The sequence below is a fragment of the Pseudonaja textilis genome, chromosome 8 (assembly GCF_049901715.1).
Source record: "Pseudonaja textilis isolate UNSWEBS1 chromosome 8, rPseTex1.2, whole genome shotgun sequence".
Taxonomy (NCBI): domain Eukaryota; kingdom Metazoa; phylum Chordata; class Lepidosauria; order Squamata; family Elapidae; genus Pseudonaja; species Pseudonaja textilis.
Window position 1 is genome coordinate 51,830,484 of NC_141997.1, and position 19,345 is coordinate 51,849,828.

The window sequence follows — 19,345 nt, forward strand, 5'->3', positions numbered from 1 at the left end:
TTACTGTCATTTTTGTAAGCCAGGTTCACGGAACCACCGTGTTGCCAACCTGACAGCTGCGGCGAGAAAGATTGTAAAACGGGGCAAAATTCATGGGATCCCCGTCTCGCTTAGCAGCAGAAATTGGGCTTACGACAGACCACCTTGGAGTGCTGCGTTTCTGCTGCCTCCCCTGTCAAGATCATTGGGGGGGAGGGGAAACGGGGGGAGACCCCCACACACATTTGCACACCCATCTTTCCCGAAAGAGCTAGGGTGTCACACTTGTCACTCCAGCTGTCCGCTCGGTCCTTCATTAGGTTACACATGAAAGCCGCGGAGCGAAGCCTTTCGGCACAAAGCAAGAAGAAGAGATTGAAATCAAATCTCCCGAGGTGGCCCAGACCCAGAAAATGGAGATTGGGTGGAGATATGAGGTATTTGTTCTTCCTGGGGCTCAAAGCATTTTTGGGGGATAGTGCAAAGGAGACGTGGAGCTGGATTCCCCCCCCCCACACCTTGAAATGCATTTGAAGTATGAAGTTGGCCGTGTGTGTGTGAGAGAGAGAGAGAGAAAGAGAGAGAGAGAGAGAAAGAGAGAGAGAGAGAGAGAAGGGAGGAGTGAGCTGATCGGGAAGGGAACGGGGTGAAAACCAAGAATGAAAGCCTCTGCTTTGATACCGACCCACCGAGCAAGAGGTGAGTGTATCGATCAATCAGAATAGAGCTGGAAGGGACTTCGGAGGTCTTCTAGCCCAACCCTTTGCTCAAATAGGAAACTCTATACCATTCCAGACAAATGGCAGTCCAGTCTCTTCTTAAAAGCCTCCACTGATGAAGCACCCACAACTTCTGAAGGCAACTTCTGTTCCACTGGTTAATTGTCCTCCCTGTTAGGAGGTTTGATGGATGGAAACTGACCAAGGAGAGATTCAACCTGGAAATAAGGAGAAACTTTCTGACAGGGAGAACAATCAACCGATGGAACAGAAGTTGCCTTCAGAAGTTGTGGGAGCTTCATCACTGGAGGCTTTCAAGAAGAGACTGGACTGCCCTCTGTCAGAAATGGTGTAGGGTCTCCTGCTTGGGCGGTGGGTTGGACTAGATGACCTACAAGGTCCCTTCCAACTCTGATTATCTGTTATCTGTTTCTCCTTAATTCCAGGTTGCTTCTCTCCTTGGTTAGTTCCATTGTTTCTTGTCTTCAGGTGCTTTGGAGAATAGCTTGACTCCCTCTTCTTCATGGCAGACCCTGGAATAAGTTATAAGTTTCATTTATAACAGAATAACAGAGTTGGAAAGGACCCCGGAGGTCTTCTAGTCCAGCCCCCTGCTCAAGCAGGAGACCCTATATAATTTGAGACCAGTGGCTGTCCAGTCTCTTCTGAATTTTCTCCGATCTGGCCCATCGGAGCTGTCAGGCAGCAGTGCTGAGACGAAGCTGCTTCTCTTCAGCCTGATGAAAAGAATTTATCAGCATATAGTTGACACCTTAACTCCAGCCTATCCGGCCATCTCTCTTCAAGGCACCCTTTCCAAGCTCACAATCTAAAATAATCCTCCATCATCACAAACCCTGGTGCCACTTAGGGAAAAATAGATTCTGCAAGTGCCACAGTCAGATAACGTTAGCCTGCCACGCTAAATAGATGATGATAGGTTTAATCAAGCCAACGCAAATGGCGTTTCCTTTGTTTTCTTCAAGATAATCCACGCCATCTCAACCCGGTAATAACTAGACTAGAATCCTGACAGAACGAGATCAGAAAGGTTGCTTGGAAGGTGGGCTTATCATTAAATGACTGAAACAGTCACTCCAACCGATGCTGGGGAATTGAAAGTAGCAGAACGTTAAACCGACATAGGCTTATCTTCGTCCTCTGCATTGAAGAGAAGTTATTCGTTTCCTCCAGGATAAAAAGATTGTAATAGAATAACTGAGTTGGAAGGGACCTTGAGGTCTCCTAGACCAGGGATCTCCAACCTTTTGGTCCTCAGGGTCCACCGAACTCATAGTTTTAAATCCCACAGAACAGAAACCCTGGGGAAATCCCCCCAAAAGTCTGCAGGGATATCCCCCATCCTGTTTTCCTACCGATCGGTCGTTCTTTATTTTGGATGGCAGGATACTGTCTCCAGCTCCATTCTCAGGGGGAGAGAGAGAGAGAGGAGAGACTTTTGGCTTCATGCAAGGAAAACAGCAGAAGCAGCAGAAGTCTCTCTTTCTCTCTCCCAAACTCTGCCAGAAATGAGTCTTTGCTGATGCAGCCTCTTGGAGCAGGACACGTTGTAGGGTCCCAAAGCCTCATTTCTGGTGGAGTTTGGGGGAGAGAAAGAAAGACTTTTGCTGCTTTCCTTGCGTGCAGCCAAAAGCAGAAGAAGAAAGAAACAGAAAGGAGCAGCCCGGTGGACAGGACAGGCATGTGGGGTGAGTGGGGCAAGTTCCCCGCTTTCTCCCTTTCTCCCCTCTCCTCACTCCCTCATGTTGTTCACAATGCAAGCGACGCAAGCCTTGTGTTCCTGCGGGCCATGTGGGCGTCACAGCCTTGTGTTCCTGTGCAGCCTGGATTCATTGCTTTGGGGGGGAAATTTCTCTGCGGACCACCCAAATTTTCTCATGGACCACCAGTGGTCCCCGGCCCATTGGTTGGCGGCCACTGTTCTAGTCCACCCCCCTACACTTTGCTTCTCTTTATCCTCTAATAATAATTCTGTTATTCCTCTTGATAGCTCGACCAAGATTCACCCAGCCGGCCAAGATGAGACAACGGGTAATCGCCCGTCCAGTGGGAAGTTCAATTCGACTAAAATGTGTGGCCAGTGGCAACCCCCGTCCGGACATCAGCTGGCTAAAAGACAACAAGCCCCTCACATCACAGGAGATTGGTGAGAGCAAGAGGAAGAGGTGGACGCTAAATTTAAAGAACCTGAAGCCGGAGGACAGTGGGAAATACACCTGCCGTGTTTTTAACAGGATGGGTGAAATCAACGCCACTTACAAAGTTGAAGTGATCCGTAAGTATTGACTGACAGTTGGGCATGACAGGTGTTGTGGCCTGTTGGCTGCTGGCCCTTCCAGTAGCCAAATCAGAGGAGGAGGAGGAGACATGGGAGTCAGGCTCAGCATCAGGGCAACCTGGGAGCTCCGCGGTAGAAGAGGGAATGGAACTGTCAGAGAGAAAGAGAGAGAGAGAGAAAACGAAGGGGGTGGGCGAAGCCTGGGCCATCAGTCAGCCCTCAGATGGAGAGTCAATGGCTCCCGGGTCTGGAGTTGGCTGATGAGGAAGAGGAGGAACAGCTAGGCCCAGATGTGCAGAGAGCAGAGGAAAGGAGAGCAGTGGAAATCTATGGGCTGGTCCTTGGGACAGAAGAGCCACCGCTGCTAGTGAAGCCCCACCCGAGCTCTGGGGATAAAAGGCAGGGGGTGGAGAGGAATAAGTGTGGCGGAAGCAGTGGGATCCTACCCCTTGCACTTCTAGTTCGTTGATCGGGTGCGCAGCTTTCCACACACCAGCTGACGCCTGTAGCGCCAATCAGCTGAGAGGACAAAGAAGAAGAAAGTACAGGGACGATCCTGCACCGTTCTGTTCTTTCTCCTCTCAGCTGATATTGTTTCCTTCCTTTCAGCTGATCTTTTTCCCCTCCTCTCAGCTGATCCTCAGAGGGTTTTTTTTTTTTTACTGTCGGTTTGTCCAAACTGGTTCGAACCGGTAGCATACCACCACTGTGTGTCAGATGACTGTTCATCTCCCCTGCTGGACAGACTTGTTAGCCTGCGGTGAGAGAGAAATTTTTTGCCGGGGCTGCTGGCGCTCCTAATAAAGGGATCATTGCTTCAACTCCAGGGGGTTTGTCCTCTTTGATGAGCTGGGTCAGAACAACAGATTGTCACTCAACAGGTTGACAAAACCCCTGAACATGTTAGTCCAGCATCAAGGGAAGAGGAGCTCCTCTGGAGAGAACAAGATGAGGGAGATCAGATGTCATCCTGAACCCAAAGATTTCAAACTCAGCCCAATTCCTGACATGTAAAGAGCATAGTGGAGTTTTCAAGCTATAACAAAATGGACCTGCTTTGTAGATATGACTGTCTTTGGGCTGCGATATATCACACAGAATTAGAAGTAGGATTCTTTTTTACTGGCCAGGTGTGACTGGACACACAAGGAATTTGTCTTGGTGCATATGCTCTTAACGTACATAAAAGAAAAGAGACATTCGTGAAGAGTCCAGAATCATGAGGTACAACACTTAGCGATAGTCATAGGGTACAAGAAGCAATCGAATCATACTAGGAAACAGTCCATATAGATAGACAGATGAGTAGACAGGTGGATAGATATAGATAGATGGATAGATAGAAAGAAACTAGAGTAGAAAATGAATAGAATAGAATAGAATAGAATAGAATAGAATAGAATAGAATAGAATAGAATAGAATAGAATAGAATACTTTATTGGCCAAGTGTGATTGGACACACAAGAAATTCGTCTTGGTGCAAATGCTCTCAGGGTACATAAAAGAAAAGATGCATTCATCAAGAGTCAAGAATCATCAGATACGACAGATAGTCACAGGGTACAATAAGCAATCAAATCCTACTAGGAAACAGTCAATATAAATCATAAGGATACAAGCGACAAAGTTACACCCATACAGTCACAAGTGGGAGGAGATGGGTGATAAGGAGGGATGAGAAGTGAGGAGATGATACCAAAGTCTTTGCTTTTTGAGCAGGCCTACCTACAGGCAGAGGATTAACAAGTTGATAAGACAAAAAACCACAACTCAGGCCAACATTTTGGTTGCTAAGCGAGACAGTGGTTAAGTGAGTTTTGCCCCATTGTTTGTCCTTTCTTGCTGTTAAGGGAAACACTGCAATTGTTAGTAACACAGTTGTGAAGTGGTTTCCCCATTGACTTTCCTTTGCCAGAAAGTCACAAAAAAGGGATCACGTGACCTCAGGAGATTGCAAGAGTCATAAATAGGAGCCAGTTGCCAAGGTCCAAATTTTGATCACGTGACTATGAATAAAATAGAGCAGAGTTAGAATAGAATAGAATAGAAATAGAATATAGAATAGAATGAGGAAGAGGAAGAGAAGGGAAGGGAAAATGGAAGGGAAGGGATAGGAGAAGAAGAAGAAGAAGAAGAAGAAGAAGAAGAAGAAGAAGAAGAAGAAGAAGAAGAAGAAGAAGAAGAAGAAGAAGAAGAAGAGGAGGAGGAAGAGGAGGAAGAAGAAGAAGATAGGAGGGGAGGGGATGAGAAGAGAAGAGAAGAAAGGATGGGAGAAGAAAGGAGAGGAGAGAAGAGAAGAGAAGAGAAGAAAATATAATTCTTTCTTGTCCAAGTGTGATGGGACACAAAGAATTTGTCTCCGGTGCAGAAGCTCTGGGTGTACATACAAGCACCAAGTGATAAATCATGATCATCATCATAAAAATACATTCATCATAAACCGTAAGATGCAACACTCAGGGACAGTCATAGGATAGCAAATAAGCCATCAACATAAATCAAACTAGGGTACTAAATAAAACAATGAATATAAATCATAAGATACAAGCAACAAAGTTATAATCCTAAAACCAGGAATAGGTAACAGGAAAAATGAGAAGGATAATAGTAATGCATACCTATTAGGTAGTTTGACAATGTTGTGGGAATTAGTTGTTTAGCAGAGTGATGACATGGGGAAACTGCAACGGTCGTAAGTGTACAAAATGGCCATACGTCTCTTTTTTTCCCTTCCTGTTGTAACATTGAACGGTCCTTAAACAGATGTTGGCAATTCAAGGACTGCCCGTACGTTCTTCTCCAAGGCCAGCCACTCCGATCAGAAGACTTAAAGCAGCCCCATCAAAGGCTCTGCTTTTTCAGCTACATGGAAAAAAAATGTGAATGAAAAGCACATGCAAAGGGATCCCCGTTGTGAATCGATGATACAAGACCATCCCACATCTGGGACTGATCAAGACTGCAGCTGTGCGGAGCAGTGAAAACATGTGTTTGCATTAAAACCAGGAGCCGAAACAAGGAAATGAATCAAATCTCAGCTCCGTGTAGGATGTAGCATGTAGCATTTTCCTCCTTCATCGAAACCAGGCGGGCGTCGGTCACAGCTCTGCTCTTCCCATTTATCTTTCGATCCTTTCCAGAGAGAGAGAGAAGGATAGCAGTCTTTTTGTTCAAACCTTTCCAGAAAGAGGCATATATCGGGCCAGATTTTTGCTATTAAGGAGATTTGAAGGCTGATTACCCTCTGTGTATCCTAAGGGATACAGAAGAGATTTATTGTCCAATGTTCTGGCTGTTTGTGTGTTTGGGGTTTTTTTTTGGTCTGAGCTGCTGGGCTCTTGTCTGGTTCACCTTCCTGTCAAAATGTGGCTTTTCCCAGAGTTGACTCTCACTTTTTCTGTGTTCATTTTGGTGTAGTTGACAGGCTACATCTTATGATCTGTGTTCTTTACAGCAGTGGTCCCCAACCTTTTTTGTGCCACGGCCTGGTACCGGCATCACAAAATCATCCGCGGCCTGGTACCGGCATCAGCACGCATGGCAAGATGAGCCGAGCGACCGGCCAGCCAGCCATCCCCCACATCTCCCCGCCACCTTCAACTCCTCCTTTGTACCTGTGTCAGTGGGCTTCGCGGTCGCTCGGCTCGCCTTGCCATGCGTGCTGAAAGAATCCTCACGCCTTAGTTTTGTTCAAAGCCAACCCCCCCCTCAATGAAACTAAGGCGCGAGGATTCTTTCAGCACCCAAACGCCGCTTTCTACCCGGAAAAGCTCACCGGAAGCACTTTTTCATCAAAACAAGATGGCGGCGCCCAGCAAACCGGCGGCCTGGTAGAAATTGTTCCACAGACCGGTACCGGTCCGGGGACCGGTGGTTGGGGACCCCTGTTTTACAGCAAGGCAGGGGCGGTGTGCTACCGGTTCGGCCAGGTTTGGGTGATCCGGTAGCTCCGAGGATCAACTGAGAGCGAACCAGTTCAGTTTGCTCCAACGATCAGCTGTTTGGCTCACCTGCCCATCCGGGCTCTAGGCTGTACTTTATACCTTGTTTTTCAAGCTCAGCTAATTGGCGCCACACAGTGAATTGCCCTACACCAGCTGTTTCCCACACAGGGATTGCTGGAGAAGGTCATTAGCAAATGCTTTGTGCGCACTCACCGAAATGGTAGGAGAATTTTTTGAAACCCCCCACTGCTGCAATGGCCCTGCAATTCTTCTCAGTAGATCTCTTCTGGTTTTCGTTTCAAATATCAGGTGAACTATGGTCCCTGAGGGAACTCCCCCTACCAAATATGCAGGAAGCAGAACTATTTTCACCAGCAAGTCCATCTTGAATTTGCCATCAGTCTTGCTGCCGAGTAAGAATCGGTGGGATTAATAGATTTTTTTAAAAAAATTAAGAAATATGAAATTGTGTGAACTACAATTCTTCTCATTAAATGCATGAGGCAGGGGAGAGAAAGACAGGTTGGTTATGCAGATGCCAGTTAAAAGTTGCTGTGTGTTTTTTAAAAAAAATCAAATGATACTAGCTTCTAATTTAGAAAGGATTGTGTTGATTTGTCAGAGTGCGCACAGTGTGGCTGCGTGAGACAACCCAGGAGCAAATATAGTAAACAGAGGCTTGTATTTTAAATAGTGGTTTTATCTACAAAGAATATATATATATACACGTGTGCTTTAGTCAGACGTCAAACAAACCGCAATCGGCAGTTACAGCACGGAAGCACACAGGGAGAGAGAGATAAACCCCAACAGGGCCTCTTCTTAATATAGGCTCTTAAAGTGACATCAGCCCCAAAACCTTGCTGACTCATTCCCAGCATTACATCATCGTAGCAGCTGGTCAGCTCTTAAATCATCACCCTGACATGATTCGATTAATTGATCCTACAGAAGATTAACAAGCCTTGAGGATTCTTTTTTTTTGTTTCTGGATCCCTTTGGCTTCTTTAGCATTTAGAGAAGGACTAAACGCTGGCACTGAGAGCAATTCATCAGTGGAATGGCCTGCATCTAGAAGTTGTGGGTGATCCATCCCTGGAGGTTTTCAGGAAGGGAAATGGTTGGACAACCATTTGGCATAAGATCTCTTTGCTCAAGGCGGGGGTTGGGTTAGATGACCTCCGAGGTCCCTTCCAACACTGTTATCCTGTATTCTGTATCATATGCAAGGTTTAGATCTCTCTTAATGAATAGAACATTTGCGTTTATTTCTAGAGAGGACACGATCCAAACCCATTCTTACCGGGACGCACCCTGTGAACACAACTGTGGACTATGGAGGAACAACTTCATTCCAGTGTAAGGTGAGGAGTGACGTGAAACCGGTGATCCAGTGGTTGAAGAGAGTGGAGTACGGCACGGAGAGCAGATACAATTCCACCATCGATGTCGGCGGGCAGAAGTTTGTGGTGCTACCCACTGGAGATGTTTGGTCTCGTCCGGATGGCTCCTACCTGAACAAACTTATGATCGCGCGCGCCAAGGAAGAAGATGCCGGCATGTACATCTGCCTAGGGGCAAACACCATGGGGTACAGCTTCCGAAGTGCATTTCTTACCGTGTTACCAGGTGAGATGTTTCTTACGATCTATTCACCATTGACTCTTTTCTTCTATGGAGTTCGGGGATGTCAAACTTGATTTATTTGTGGGTTGGATCAGCATTGTAGTTGTCCTCTGTAGGTCAATGGCAGGGGGGAGGAGTCAGTGGTTGCCTGTGCATGCAGGCACTGCCCCCGCCATCCCGGCTGCCTCCCATGCACATGTGCGCCTGCCGGGATGGCGTGGGCTGGGCCTGTATGAGTGTCTGTCCACCTCCTGTGTGCATGCATGCACACCAGGATTGGTTAGGCCTGGCCGAACTGACACGGGTTGGCTCCTTACCATTTCCAGTGTGATGACCCAAAGGGGTGTGACACAAAAATAACAAAGTCACAAAAGTAGAATAAATTCCCTTTAATGCCTCCAACTTGGCCCCCAATGTCCAATTATCCTTGGCTAGGTATCAAACTCTTCCAAAAACAGTCTACGAAGGAAAGAAATGCAGTCCGAACCCAGAGTAAAGATAATTAGAAATTTAAAAAAATCAACACAAACCACACTGAAGTAATTAACACGGGCAGGCCAGGATGATAAATTGCAGACTTCCACAAGATAATGCAGCACCCACAGTTGGGAGGATACCAAAACCCAGATAAGCTGTGCTTTGCTTCCAGAAGGACTTGTGTGCAAACGCCCCCACTTATATCCTATTTTCTCAGCTGCAACTAATGAAAGGGATCAGGCCTTCTTCTTTCTCATAAGCCATGTTGCTCTCTTCTCTGTTCTTCCCTGCATGGCCTAGGATGAAGAGGGGGTGGGCCTGGATCTTCCTCTGAATGCCCAGCCGGTCTGTGTCCTTCCCTCTTTCTTCCACACTCACTAGAGCCTCACTCCCATTGCTCAATCTCCCCCTCAGAATCAGACTCCAACTAGGACATGACATCCAGAATGGCTGCACAGGCTGGATCCAACCACATCATGGGCCAGATCTGGCCCACAGGACTTGAGTTTGACACCCCTGATGGAGTTATTTCTTCTGCTCAGGGCTGTTGCTTTTACAACCGAATTTTGGGCTCGAAGCGTATACTCTCCCGTATCCAAATCAACTTCACTCATGTCAACATTGGCTAACATTCCCACTAGCTAATATTGAGGACAGCTAAAGGCACCTAAATTTTCAGCCGCCACACTTTTATCTTGAAAAATGCTTCTTACCAAACCTGTAACTGAGAAATGGAAAGTACTTATTCATCTTCTTTAGGACAGGAATTGGAAACTAACTACTGTTTGAAATGAGTAGATCAAGCTGAGCCTGGCCCATCTCAGCATCTACTTGCTTAAAAAGAAAATTACAGATGGGTCGACGTGCCCAGCTGTTTTGTGTGCAAATTTTTATAGCAAATGCTCAAATCGCTTTCTGAATAGGAAGGCCCTTCTTGTATTTGAAAGACACACTTTTTATAATTTATTTCAAGTTGAAATTTGCAGAGATTGTACTTTAATTGTCTTTGGGACTGAATCCCATTTTGTTAGCTCCCAAGATTAATACCTGGTTGGATTTTTATCCTGATCGATTTGATCCTAGATGTGTCCTACAAGCTTAGCATACGAAAACAAAAGCATTGCTTTGATTCAACACCTGGACAAAAAGGCCATGTTTTGGAGTGCAAGTTAACTTTGTTGTCTACACACAACCTCCTACCCAGACCAAAATGAGTCATTGAGAAAGTTCTAGCAATGGATTATCGGGGGTCCTTGGTGCTCTCTGAGCTTGGTGGCTTATCTTACAGATGTTTCATTACCCAAACTGGATAACATCCTCAGGACCCCTCATTTCAACCCTGAAATATGTTATCAGTTACCATGACCACCAGGGGTAACCACCCAATCTGTTTAAGCCTTACTGTGACTCCTCGGAGGTGGTAGTCAGGCATTATTCTGGGGAGTTCAAACCAGAATACTAGGAATTGAACTAATGAACCATCACACTTTAAATGACTATATATGTAGATGCTGAACTTGTCAATCAGAAAGGTCGGCAGTTCGGCAGTTCAAATCCCTAGTGCCGCGTAATTGAGTGAGCCCCCGTTACTTGTCCCAGCTTCTGCCAACCTAGCAGTTCGAAAACATGTAAAAAATGCAAGTAGAAAAATAGGCACCCCTTTGGTGGGAAGGTAGCAACGTTCCGTGTGCCTTCGACATTTAGTCATGGCGGCCACATGACCACGGAGACGTCTTTGGACAGCACTGGCTCTTCTTTGGCTTCGTAACAGAGATGAGCACCCCCCCTAGAGCCAGAAATGACTAGCACATATGTGGCAGGGGAATCTTTACCTATATATAGTGCACCAAGGCAGGAGTGATCCAGATCCTTGGATCAAATGATGGCAAAGGCTTTGAACCTCATGGAATAACATCTGGCTATCTACCTCTGATCTGGCTATCAACCCCTCTAGATGTAAAGACAGTTTCCTCCATACATGAGGGACGGGGGGGAGAATATAATGGGAACATTTTTGTATCTCTGGGCTCTGAGAACTGAGGTGGATTGTACATAGAAATCCGGTGTCCGTCTGATTCTGATTCTGCTTTGACTGGGACCAAGGCTGTAGGGCCAAACTACAAATTGCACACAAGCCCCTGTGTGTGGCCTTGAACAATCATCTCATTTGGTGAAAAGAGGCCTAGATTTGTTTGGACTGAAAAAGAGACTTAACCCTTCCTTTCCTTACCTGTTTCTTGTTCTAAGTAACACAACCAGATGTTTTTCTTCCATAGGTTCCAAAGAGTGTAGTTATGACCAGCAAAAATATTTAGAATAGACTTGATTGTATTTAGTGTAAGGAGAAGTGTAAGGCAAAGAAAGGGTTAAAGGAGCTTCCCCTCTCAACCGCAAACCCAACAAATTACTGTTGTAGGTTTGGGATTCCGGTTTGCATGTAAGATATGTTTTCTTCTGACCTTGAAACAATACTGACTGAACCAGGTGGTTTCCCTTGAGTTCAGAATACATGAAACATTCTTTTGTGTGTGAAGACTTTGGTGCACCTTGGTGTGTCTCCACAACTACTCCAGAAAGGTTGGCAGCAGGAGTGGGCTGCTCCCGGTTCACCCTGGTTCAGGCGAACCGGTAACTCATTTTATTATTTTTAATTGCTGGTTCGGTGAACCAGTAAATCACACCCCTGGCTCACCCTGCCCACTCCTCCCCTCCCAGGAGTCCCCATGTGGTCCATTTTGGATGCCAGGTAAGTACAGAGACCACGTGGAGGCTCAGGAAGGGTGAAAAAAGGACCCATTTCCTGCCTCTGGAAAGCCTCTGGAGCCCAGGGGAGCCCGTTTTTCCCTTCCCAGAGACTGAAGGAAAGCCTCTGGAGACTGGGGAGGGTGAAAAACTTCCAGGAGGCCAGAAATGGGCCCATTTCTGGGCTCTGGAGGGTCTTTGGACCCCAGGGGAGACCATTTCCCCCCTCTTGGAGGGGGAAAAGGAAGCCTCTGGAGCCCGCGGAGAGCGAAAACAGCCCCTCCACTGGGCGACAGGAGGCTGACTAGGCCACGCCCACCATGGCCATGTCCACGCCCACCCAGCAACTGAGCAGAGAACTGGTTGCCCCCGGTTGGCAGTTTTGCCTTTACAAATGCCCATGAAAAAAAACCACTTGGTGACGCATTAAGCTAAGTGGCATTTGTCCTGATCAGATAATTCCAGTTCATTTCTCTGGTTTCCCAGTTATTCTTCTAAATCCTTCAAAAATAGAAGGATATTTTGATTCCCACAACGGATGAATGGAGTTAGCAGAGATGGTAAAATTCTTTGTTTAAAGAAAACAGCACAAATTAATGTTGTTTCTACTTGGAAACCACATCTGTACTTTGTGCTTGAAGTGGGGGTGGGGGAGAAATGAAACTTTGATGTTAGGTTTTGCTGTTTAGATAGGTTTGTTGTTTAAAAAATGGCTAGTATATATTCTTATATAAAATTTAAAAAATTGAGGGGTTCTTTTGTTAGTACCTTATTCTACTGCAGGGGTCTCCAACCTTGGCAACTTTAAGACTTGTGGACTTCAACTCCTGAGGAATTCTGGGACTTGAAGTCCACAATCTTAAAGTGGCCAAGGTGAGAGACCCCTGGTCTGCCGGCTGAGGAATTCTGGGAGTTGAAGTCCACGAGTCTTAAAGTGGCCAAGGATGGAGACCCCTGTTCTACTGAACCAAAAGGAATCAGAAGTCAATGGTTTTCTTCTTTTTCCCCTTTCCCCTTCCCCTTCTCCTCCCCTTATTTTCATTTTTTCTTTGTTCTTCTGTACTGTATATTTTGTATCAACTAGTAAAATATTTGAATATGTTCAAGTTCTTCAGTGCCATCTCAGTGCCTGCTTTGAAATGGCTTAAAGAAAGAGGCCAAAATAAGAGACCATTCAGGGAGGTGGAGGCCCAACACCAGCTGGCTACTGTGACATTTCCTGGCCTGGTTCTAATTCTTCTTCTTCTCCCCCCTTTTTTGTTCTTCCTATCACACAGACCCCAAGTCCCCAAGCCAACCGATGGCCCCTTCTTCGGCCAGCAACCTACCATGGCCTGTCATCATTGGGATCCCAGCTGGCGCTGTCTTCATCTTTGGGACGATTGTCCTCTGGCTTTGCCAAACCAAGAAGAAGCCATGTTCTCCTCCAGCTGCCCCTCCAGGACACAGGACACAGCCCCGAGACCGAGTTTGCACAACCCAGGTCTCCGATAAAGACTGCTTGTCCTCCATGAACTATGAGGAATATGTAGCCCAGCAGCAACACTTGCTGACCCAAGGGCCAGTCCTGTCTTCCAGTGCGGCTTCCAAAATGTACCCTAAGATTTATACGGACATCCACACACACACCCATTCACACGTGGAAGGCAAGGTACACCAACACCAGCACATCCATTACCCGTGTTAAAAAGGCCGCCATTTTGGAACATTGTGTGACAAGGAAACGAGGATTCTCTTTGGATCAGCGGAAACTGCCGGGGACGTGGGACAAAATACCCCAACCCAACCCAACAAAACACGGTGTCTTGTTCAGGGTGTGTTGTTACTGTGACCCAGGAGTAATGAAGGAATTCCCAGATGGCTTCCTTTAAGGAGCCCGCTTTATCTTGGATAAAAGCTGGTTCAGATGCCTGCTAACTGTACAAGAAGACGATTCAACCCAACCCCGTTTCTCCTTCAAGCAAGCAGCACAACGCCAAAGTGCCAATGCCCAAAGGGAAGCATTTGAGTGGCCTTACCAAGAAGACGGATGGATGGATGAGTGTGTGTGTGTGTGTGTGTTGTGTGTTGCGTGTGTGCGTGTGTTTGTGGGGCAGTGCGTTCCAAAGTTGTGAAGCCAAGAAAGGCTGCCTTATAAGTTAGCAATAACCAAACTCCTCAATCTCTAGAAAGTCTTCCTGCAAAACCATGGAAAGCCCACCCTTGGCCCCCTCCCAAATGAAGAACAATATATAGCTCACTTTTATATTTATATTTAATTATGATCAAGCTGATTTGATAAATGATGATGATGATGATGAACTAGAACTGCTGACTTTTTGGGGAATTTAGTGTGAGGGTGGCCTGCAGGGATATGGGGGGTTCACAAAAGCCAAGATGGACGCCTTCAATAGGCATGGGCCTTGGTCTCCTGCTTCAAGCCACCATGTCAAGGAAGGCCAACATCTTGGGGGTTCTGAGGTCCTCCATGTTCCCACCCCAGCCTAGTATTCTTCCCTTACCTGAGCTGTAAGCCCTCCACATCCAATTTTCATGGATTACAGCAGAAAAACCTCTTCGTGACATAAGCTGTCACATAATAAGCTGAAATGTCTCAAAACCAACAGAATGTCCTCTTTCTCAGGAACAAATTCATTTCTGTAACATGACTTGCAAGGGGAGAGAGAGAGAGAGGAGAAAGAGAAGATGCGTCTTGCTAAATTCAGGCATATTTCACTTCAGTTCTGAGGGAAGAAACAGGCAAAATGTGACCACATTAAAATGGAGTCGAGGCAGATTCAGTTAAAAAAGAAAGAAAGAAAAGAAAGAAAGAGAAAGAAAAGAAAGAAAGAAAACATAAAGTTTAAAAAAACAAATTCTATATAGAGTTTAAGCGGAAATCGTGTATATTTAATTTATTTTGTAAAATGTATATTTTCTTCCAAAGTAAGCATTTCTATCCCTATCCTTCAACCGTGGTTTATTTTTAACTCACCGCCCCCCCCACCATCCCCCAGGTTGCTGTGAATGGTGGGCTGTAAAATACGAGGAAAATAATGTTTAATAGGCTCTTGGGCATCCTGTGTTCCCAGGCAAAGCTACAATGAGGGCCCATGATGTTAGCGTCATCCTTCAAGGGGATAAACCACGTTGCAACATTGGGATGTGAGCTCCGCCCCTTTTTTATTTGCGGGCATCATTGGGAAACAAGTACACAGAGGGAGGGCTTAATGCCACGTCACAGCTCATGGTTTATCCTTCAGAAGTCACCAGAATTAGTGGCCTCATTAGTGGCGATTGCTCACCACTTTCTAGGCAATATTCTTGTTGGTTCAACGAAAGTTGGAGTTGTTGTTTTCTTCCAAGAAGCCATTGTTTGTCTTCTAGTATGATCAGCAAGCAAGCAGAGACAGAACCAAGAGGGTCTTTTAAATCAGGGGTCCCCAACCACCGGTCCGGGGACCGGGACCGGTCCGTGAAACAATTTCTACCGGGCCGTCGGTTTGCTGGGCGCCGCCATCTTGTTTTGATGAAAAAGTGCTTCCGGTGAGCTTTTCCGGGTAGAAAGCGGCATTTGGGTGCTGAAAGAATCCTCGCGCCATAGTTTCATTGGAGGGGGGGGGCGGCTTTGAACAAAACTAAGGCGTGAGGATTCTTTCAGCACGCATGGCAAGGCGAGCCGAGTGACCGTCGCGGAGCCCATCGACACAGGTACAAAGGAGGAGTTGAAGGTGGCGGGGAGAAGCAGGGGACGGCTGGCTGGCCGGTCACTCGGCTCATCTTGCCATGCATGCTGATGCTGGTACCGGGCCGCGGATGATTTTGTGATGCTGGTACCGGGCCGCTGCACAAAAAAGGTTGGGGACCACTGTTTTAAATGAAATAACCCTATGTTGGCAATATGGCCAGAGCCAAAATTTTCAAGGGCGAGGTCATAACTGGTGTCAAAGGATTTCACTCATGAGCTTTCAGTTATTCGATGTCTCACACCGAAGAATATCAAATTAAGAGGAATATTAAGATTTCACCTAAATCTAGATGAAGAATGCTACCATTGTATTCTATTGTTTTTCATCACTGGCGTCCCAAAGGTGCATATTTTCAGGAGGCAGCTGGACTTTCTTGTTTTGTTTCCTTTTGAAGATGTTTCACTTCTAATCCAAGAAGCTTCTTCGGGTCTGACTGGATGGTGGAGAATTGGAAGGATTTATATTCCTTGCAGACAGCTGGTCATTTGCATCAGTTGTGGGATTCAACCAGCTCTCACCACTTCGGGAGAATCAGTTGTTAACTTTCTGAGTAGTTTAGTAAATTGGTTGTTGGAAGAAATCATTAGGGCAGAGAACCCTTAAATGATTGGAATCCTACCACTGATTTGCATCCTTTGAGAGGGAAGCAACCTCCAAGTGGCCTCAACAACTCTCTCTAAAAGGATGCAAATGACCAGCTGTCTGCAAGGAATCTAAATCCTTCCCTTCCCCACCACCCGGTCAGAGCTGAAGAAGCTTCTTGGATGAGAAGTGAAACGTCTTCAAAGAAAAACCAGGAAGTCCGGTTGCCTCCTGAGAAAAGCACCTTGGGACAACCAAGACCTGGAGGATGGAGAATCTCCCTAGGCCTCCAGTGATGAAGCATTCACGACTCCCGGAGCTTCTCTACAGAATTTCATCGCTTGAGATTTTGAAGAAGAGATTGATTAGCCACTTCTCTGGAATTGTATAGGATCTGCCAAGGGCAGGGGGCTGGACTAGAAGACCTCCAAGGTCCCTTCCAACCCTATTCTTTTCTGTTCTATGATGGCAGATAGTATGTTTTTCAGAATTTACTCCAACCGTGTTGGATAAACCCGAATTTTATGGTGATGTATGAGGAATTATTAAACGAAATGCTGCTGTGCTACAGAATTCCTACCTGATAGTTATGTAGAGAGGCAAAATGCCACATTCACTTCTCATCTTTTTCAAAGTAGCACTTCAATTTGCCTTTCAGAAGTATTTTATTGCTGGGGAAATACGATTTCCTCTAGATCAGGGAGTCTCCAACCTTGGCAACTTTTAAGACTTGTGGACTTCAACAAAGCTGGCTGAAGAATTCTGGGAGTTGAAGTCCACTAATCTTAAAGTTGCCAAGGTTGGAGACCCCCTGATCAGTTTGGGGTCTGCTTCTAAGCGATTTTCCAAGAGTCCTTTACAACCCTAGTGCTGGAGAGCTTTATTTCAGCTCAGAAGAGCAGGGCAGTGGGTTATGGGTTATGAGCAAAGTATTTTGCATATACGCCTCCTGAACGTCTTTTAGGCTGTTAGGGTTGACAACTTAAAGTTCATATGGAAAAAGCACAGTTTTGCTTGCTCTGTTAATCACTGTGTCAGTTTAGAAAGCACCAAAGCATGGAAGAAACAGAGGTGCACCCACATGTTCATAGTAAGGTCAGAAATATAAGAATAAATGAGCATTAAATTGTTAGCTATTCAGAGCAATCCACTGAAAGTAATGAAAGTAACAACTATGCAATTTTTGTTAACGTATGCAGAACCATGATGAAGGTGTGATTGATGGATGGAATAATAAATAAATTTTATTCACACACTGCCTGAGCAAGTCTTCATACCTTTCAAAGTGATGACCTTGAGTTGACGGTGATTTAAAATTGGTCTTTTTCAAATTATTGCAATCACTTATGGCAATTTTTCTTAGCTCCGAGGATGGTCTAAATTAAAACCTTATTCCAAGAAGGTTGAATAAAAATCAACCTTTATGCTTTGAAAGGGAAAAACTCGATTGAAAACTTACTCCAGAGGGCTTGTAAAAAAAAAAGGAAAGCTTGTTGGAGAACTTGGCAAGATTTTGAGAAGAAAGGAAGGAAGGAAGGGGGAGGAGGGGGGAGGAGGAGGAGGAGGAAAGGGAGAAGGAGAAGAAGAAGGATTTTATGAATGGACTGACTGTTCGTTTCATCAACCTTATCATCAACCTTTTTCCTTTCGATATATCTGGATAAAATAACCTCTCAGATCATCTTAATCTTAGGGTGTCATAGCTTAATTTCTGGGCTGCAAAGATTGAACTGACCACTGGATGGCAGGAGCCCTGTACATAAACTTCTTATCTCTTTCTTGCCATCTTGTGGTCGCTTAGATTTTTGCAGCTTGGTCAAGGATGCCCTTTACTGAATTTACCTAAGAAATACAGGCTTGGTTATTGTTATTCTACATTAAATAGTTGTTTCTTGACTAATACAATCTATTTTTAGTCCAAGGTTCAATTTATCATTCAAATCAAGAAAATGGTTAACTTTATCAGTCAACCAGGTTTAAGCATATTAACACAGCCTGTAAATATTTTGGTGTGCCAGTTTTTATTTTCATGTATCTTCTCTTATTCTAAGTGGGGAAGAGTTCTAGAATACTTTTGATTGGCTGTTCTGTTTTAATAATTCCATATTACCTTAATTCCATCAAGGTTTGCCTAAGAGGAATTCTCTGTTTTGAAGATGGTCACCTAAAAAAAATCAGGTGAACATCTCAGTGGCCACCAAGGATGCCTGTTTTCCAGAGTTTATAATTTAGCCAGTAGGGGCAACAAATATTCCTAAATTGACTTTCATCCTTCCAGTTTACATGGAGCTTGGTAGTCTGCATTGTTCCTCAGAAATAACCCCATAATTCAAAGCAAAACAAGAAGTGAATTTATCATTTGTTTTGTAGATGTTGAGTACTCCATTCTTATTTCTGAGCTACCAAGGAATGCATTTCACTGAATTAAGCTGAAATGCAGAATTTGAGCTGATCTTTTTCACACATAGATTGTGTTCCCCAAAATAGTTGGCTTTTTCCCTTTGGAGATTGGTTCCAGAGTTGACAAGAATGTCTACAGAGTTGACCAAGAATTCTATCCTTCTTTTTGTGGCATAATAGCATAATTGGTCTGGTCTGTTGCTCACCAGAAGTGACAAAACAAAACAACAGTTGTGCCATCATTTATTTTAACAGCTTACAACTGTTTTACAGACCCAGAAAACTGCTAAAAGTTGGTGGCATCTGTAATGGAGATAAGAACTTGATTACAGTTGAGCTACAAAAGTAGTATTAAGAGTAAAATCCAACTTCAGTCATAAATTCCTTGTCAACAGGGCCTGGATCCTAAAAATGAATGTAGTGTCTATGCCTGAGTGTCTCTTACGTTTGTTTTGAAAATCCTGTATTTGAGATGAGAGCTTTATTGAAGAACTGAAAATTAAAAGAAAATGCGAAGTAACTGAATTGTGCAATTTATTAAAGACATAATAGAAAATCAGAAGGAATGGAAATACAGATATAAAGAAAAGATGGCACTGATTTACATATGCAGTCTATTATGAAAATGTTATTGTGGCACCATTTAAAACTAATGACTGGAATCAGGAGGTACCTGGGGGCAGGATGGTTAAAAAAGTCAAAATGGCAGCTACAACTTCACAATGGCTGCTACAACTTTACAATGGATTTCCTACCACTGTTTTACGTGACACAAGTGAACCGTGCAGCAGTGGGATCTGACCTGTTCCACTACCGGTTCATTGATCGTGGGCGTGTGCATGCACCTA

General features: G+C 45.0%; 1 protein-coding gene across 4 annotated transcripts in view; it reads left to right on the forward strand.

The window, feature by feature from the left end:
• The window catches only part of FGFRL1 (fibroblast growth factor receptor like 1), a 163,638-nt gene extending 144,621 nt beyond the window's left edge, over positions 1 to 19,017 (forward strand). For all 4 annotated transcript variants that reach the window (XM_087938077.1, XM_087938078.1, XM_087938080.1 and 1 more), the window contains exons 5-7: positions 2,710 to 2,994; positions 8,218 to 8,571; positions 13,065 to 19,017. In XM_087938077.1, coding sequence (XP_087794203.1) covers positions 2,710 to 2,994; positions 8,218 to 8,571; positions 13,065 to 13,474 — 1,049 coding nt within the window. In that variant the 3' untranslated portion in view covers positions 13,475 to 19,017. The remainder of the gene's footprint in view (positions 1 to 2,709; positions 2,995 to 8,217; positions 8,572 to 13,064) is intronic.
• The last annotated feature ends 328 nt before the right edge of the window (positions 19,018 to 19,345 follow it).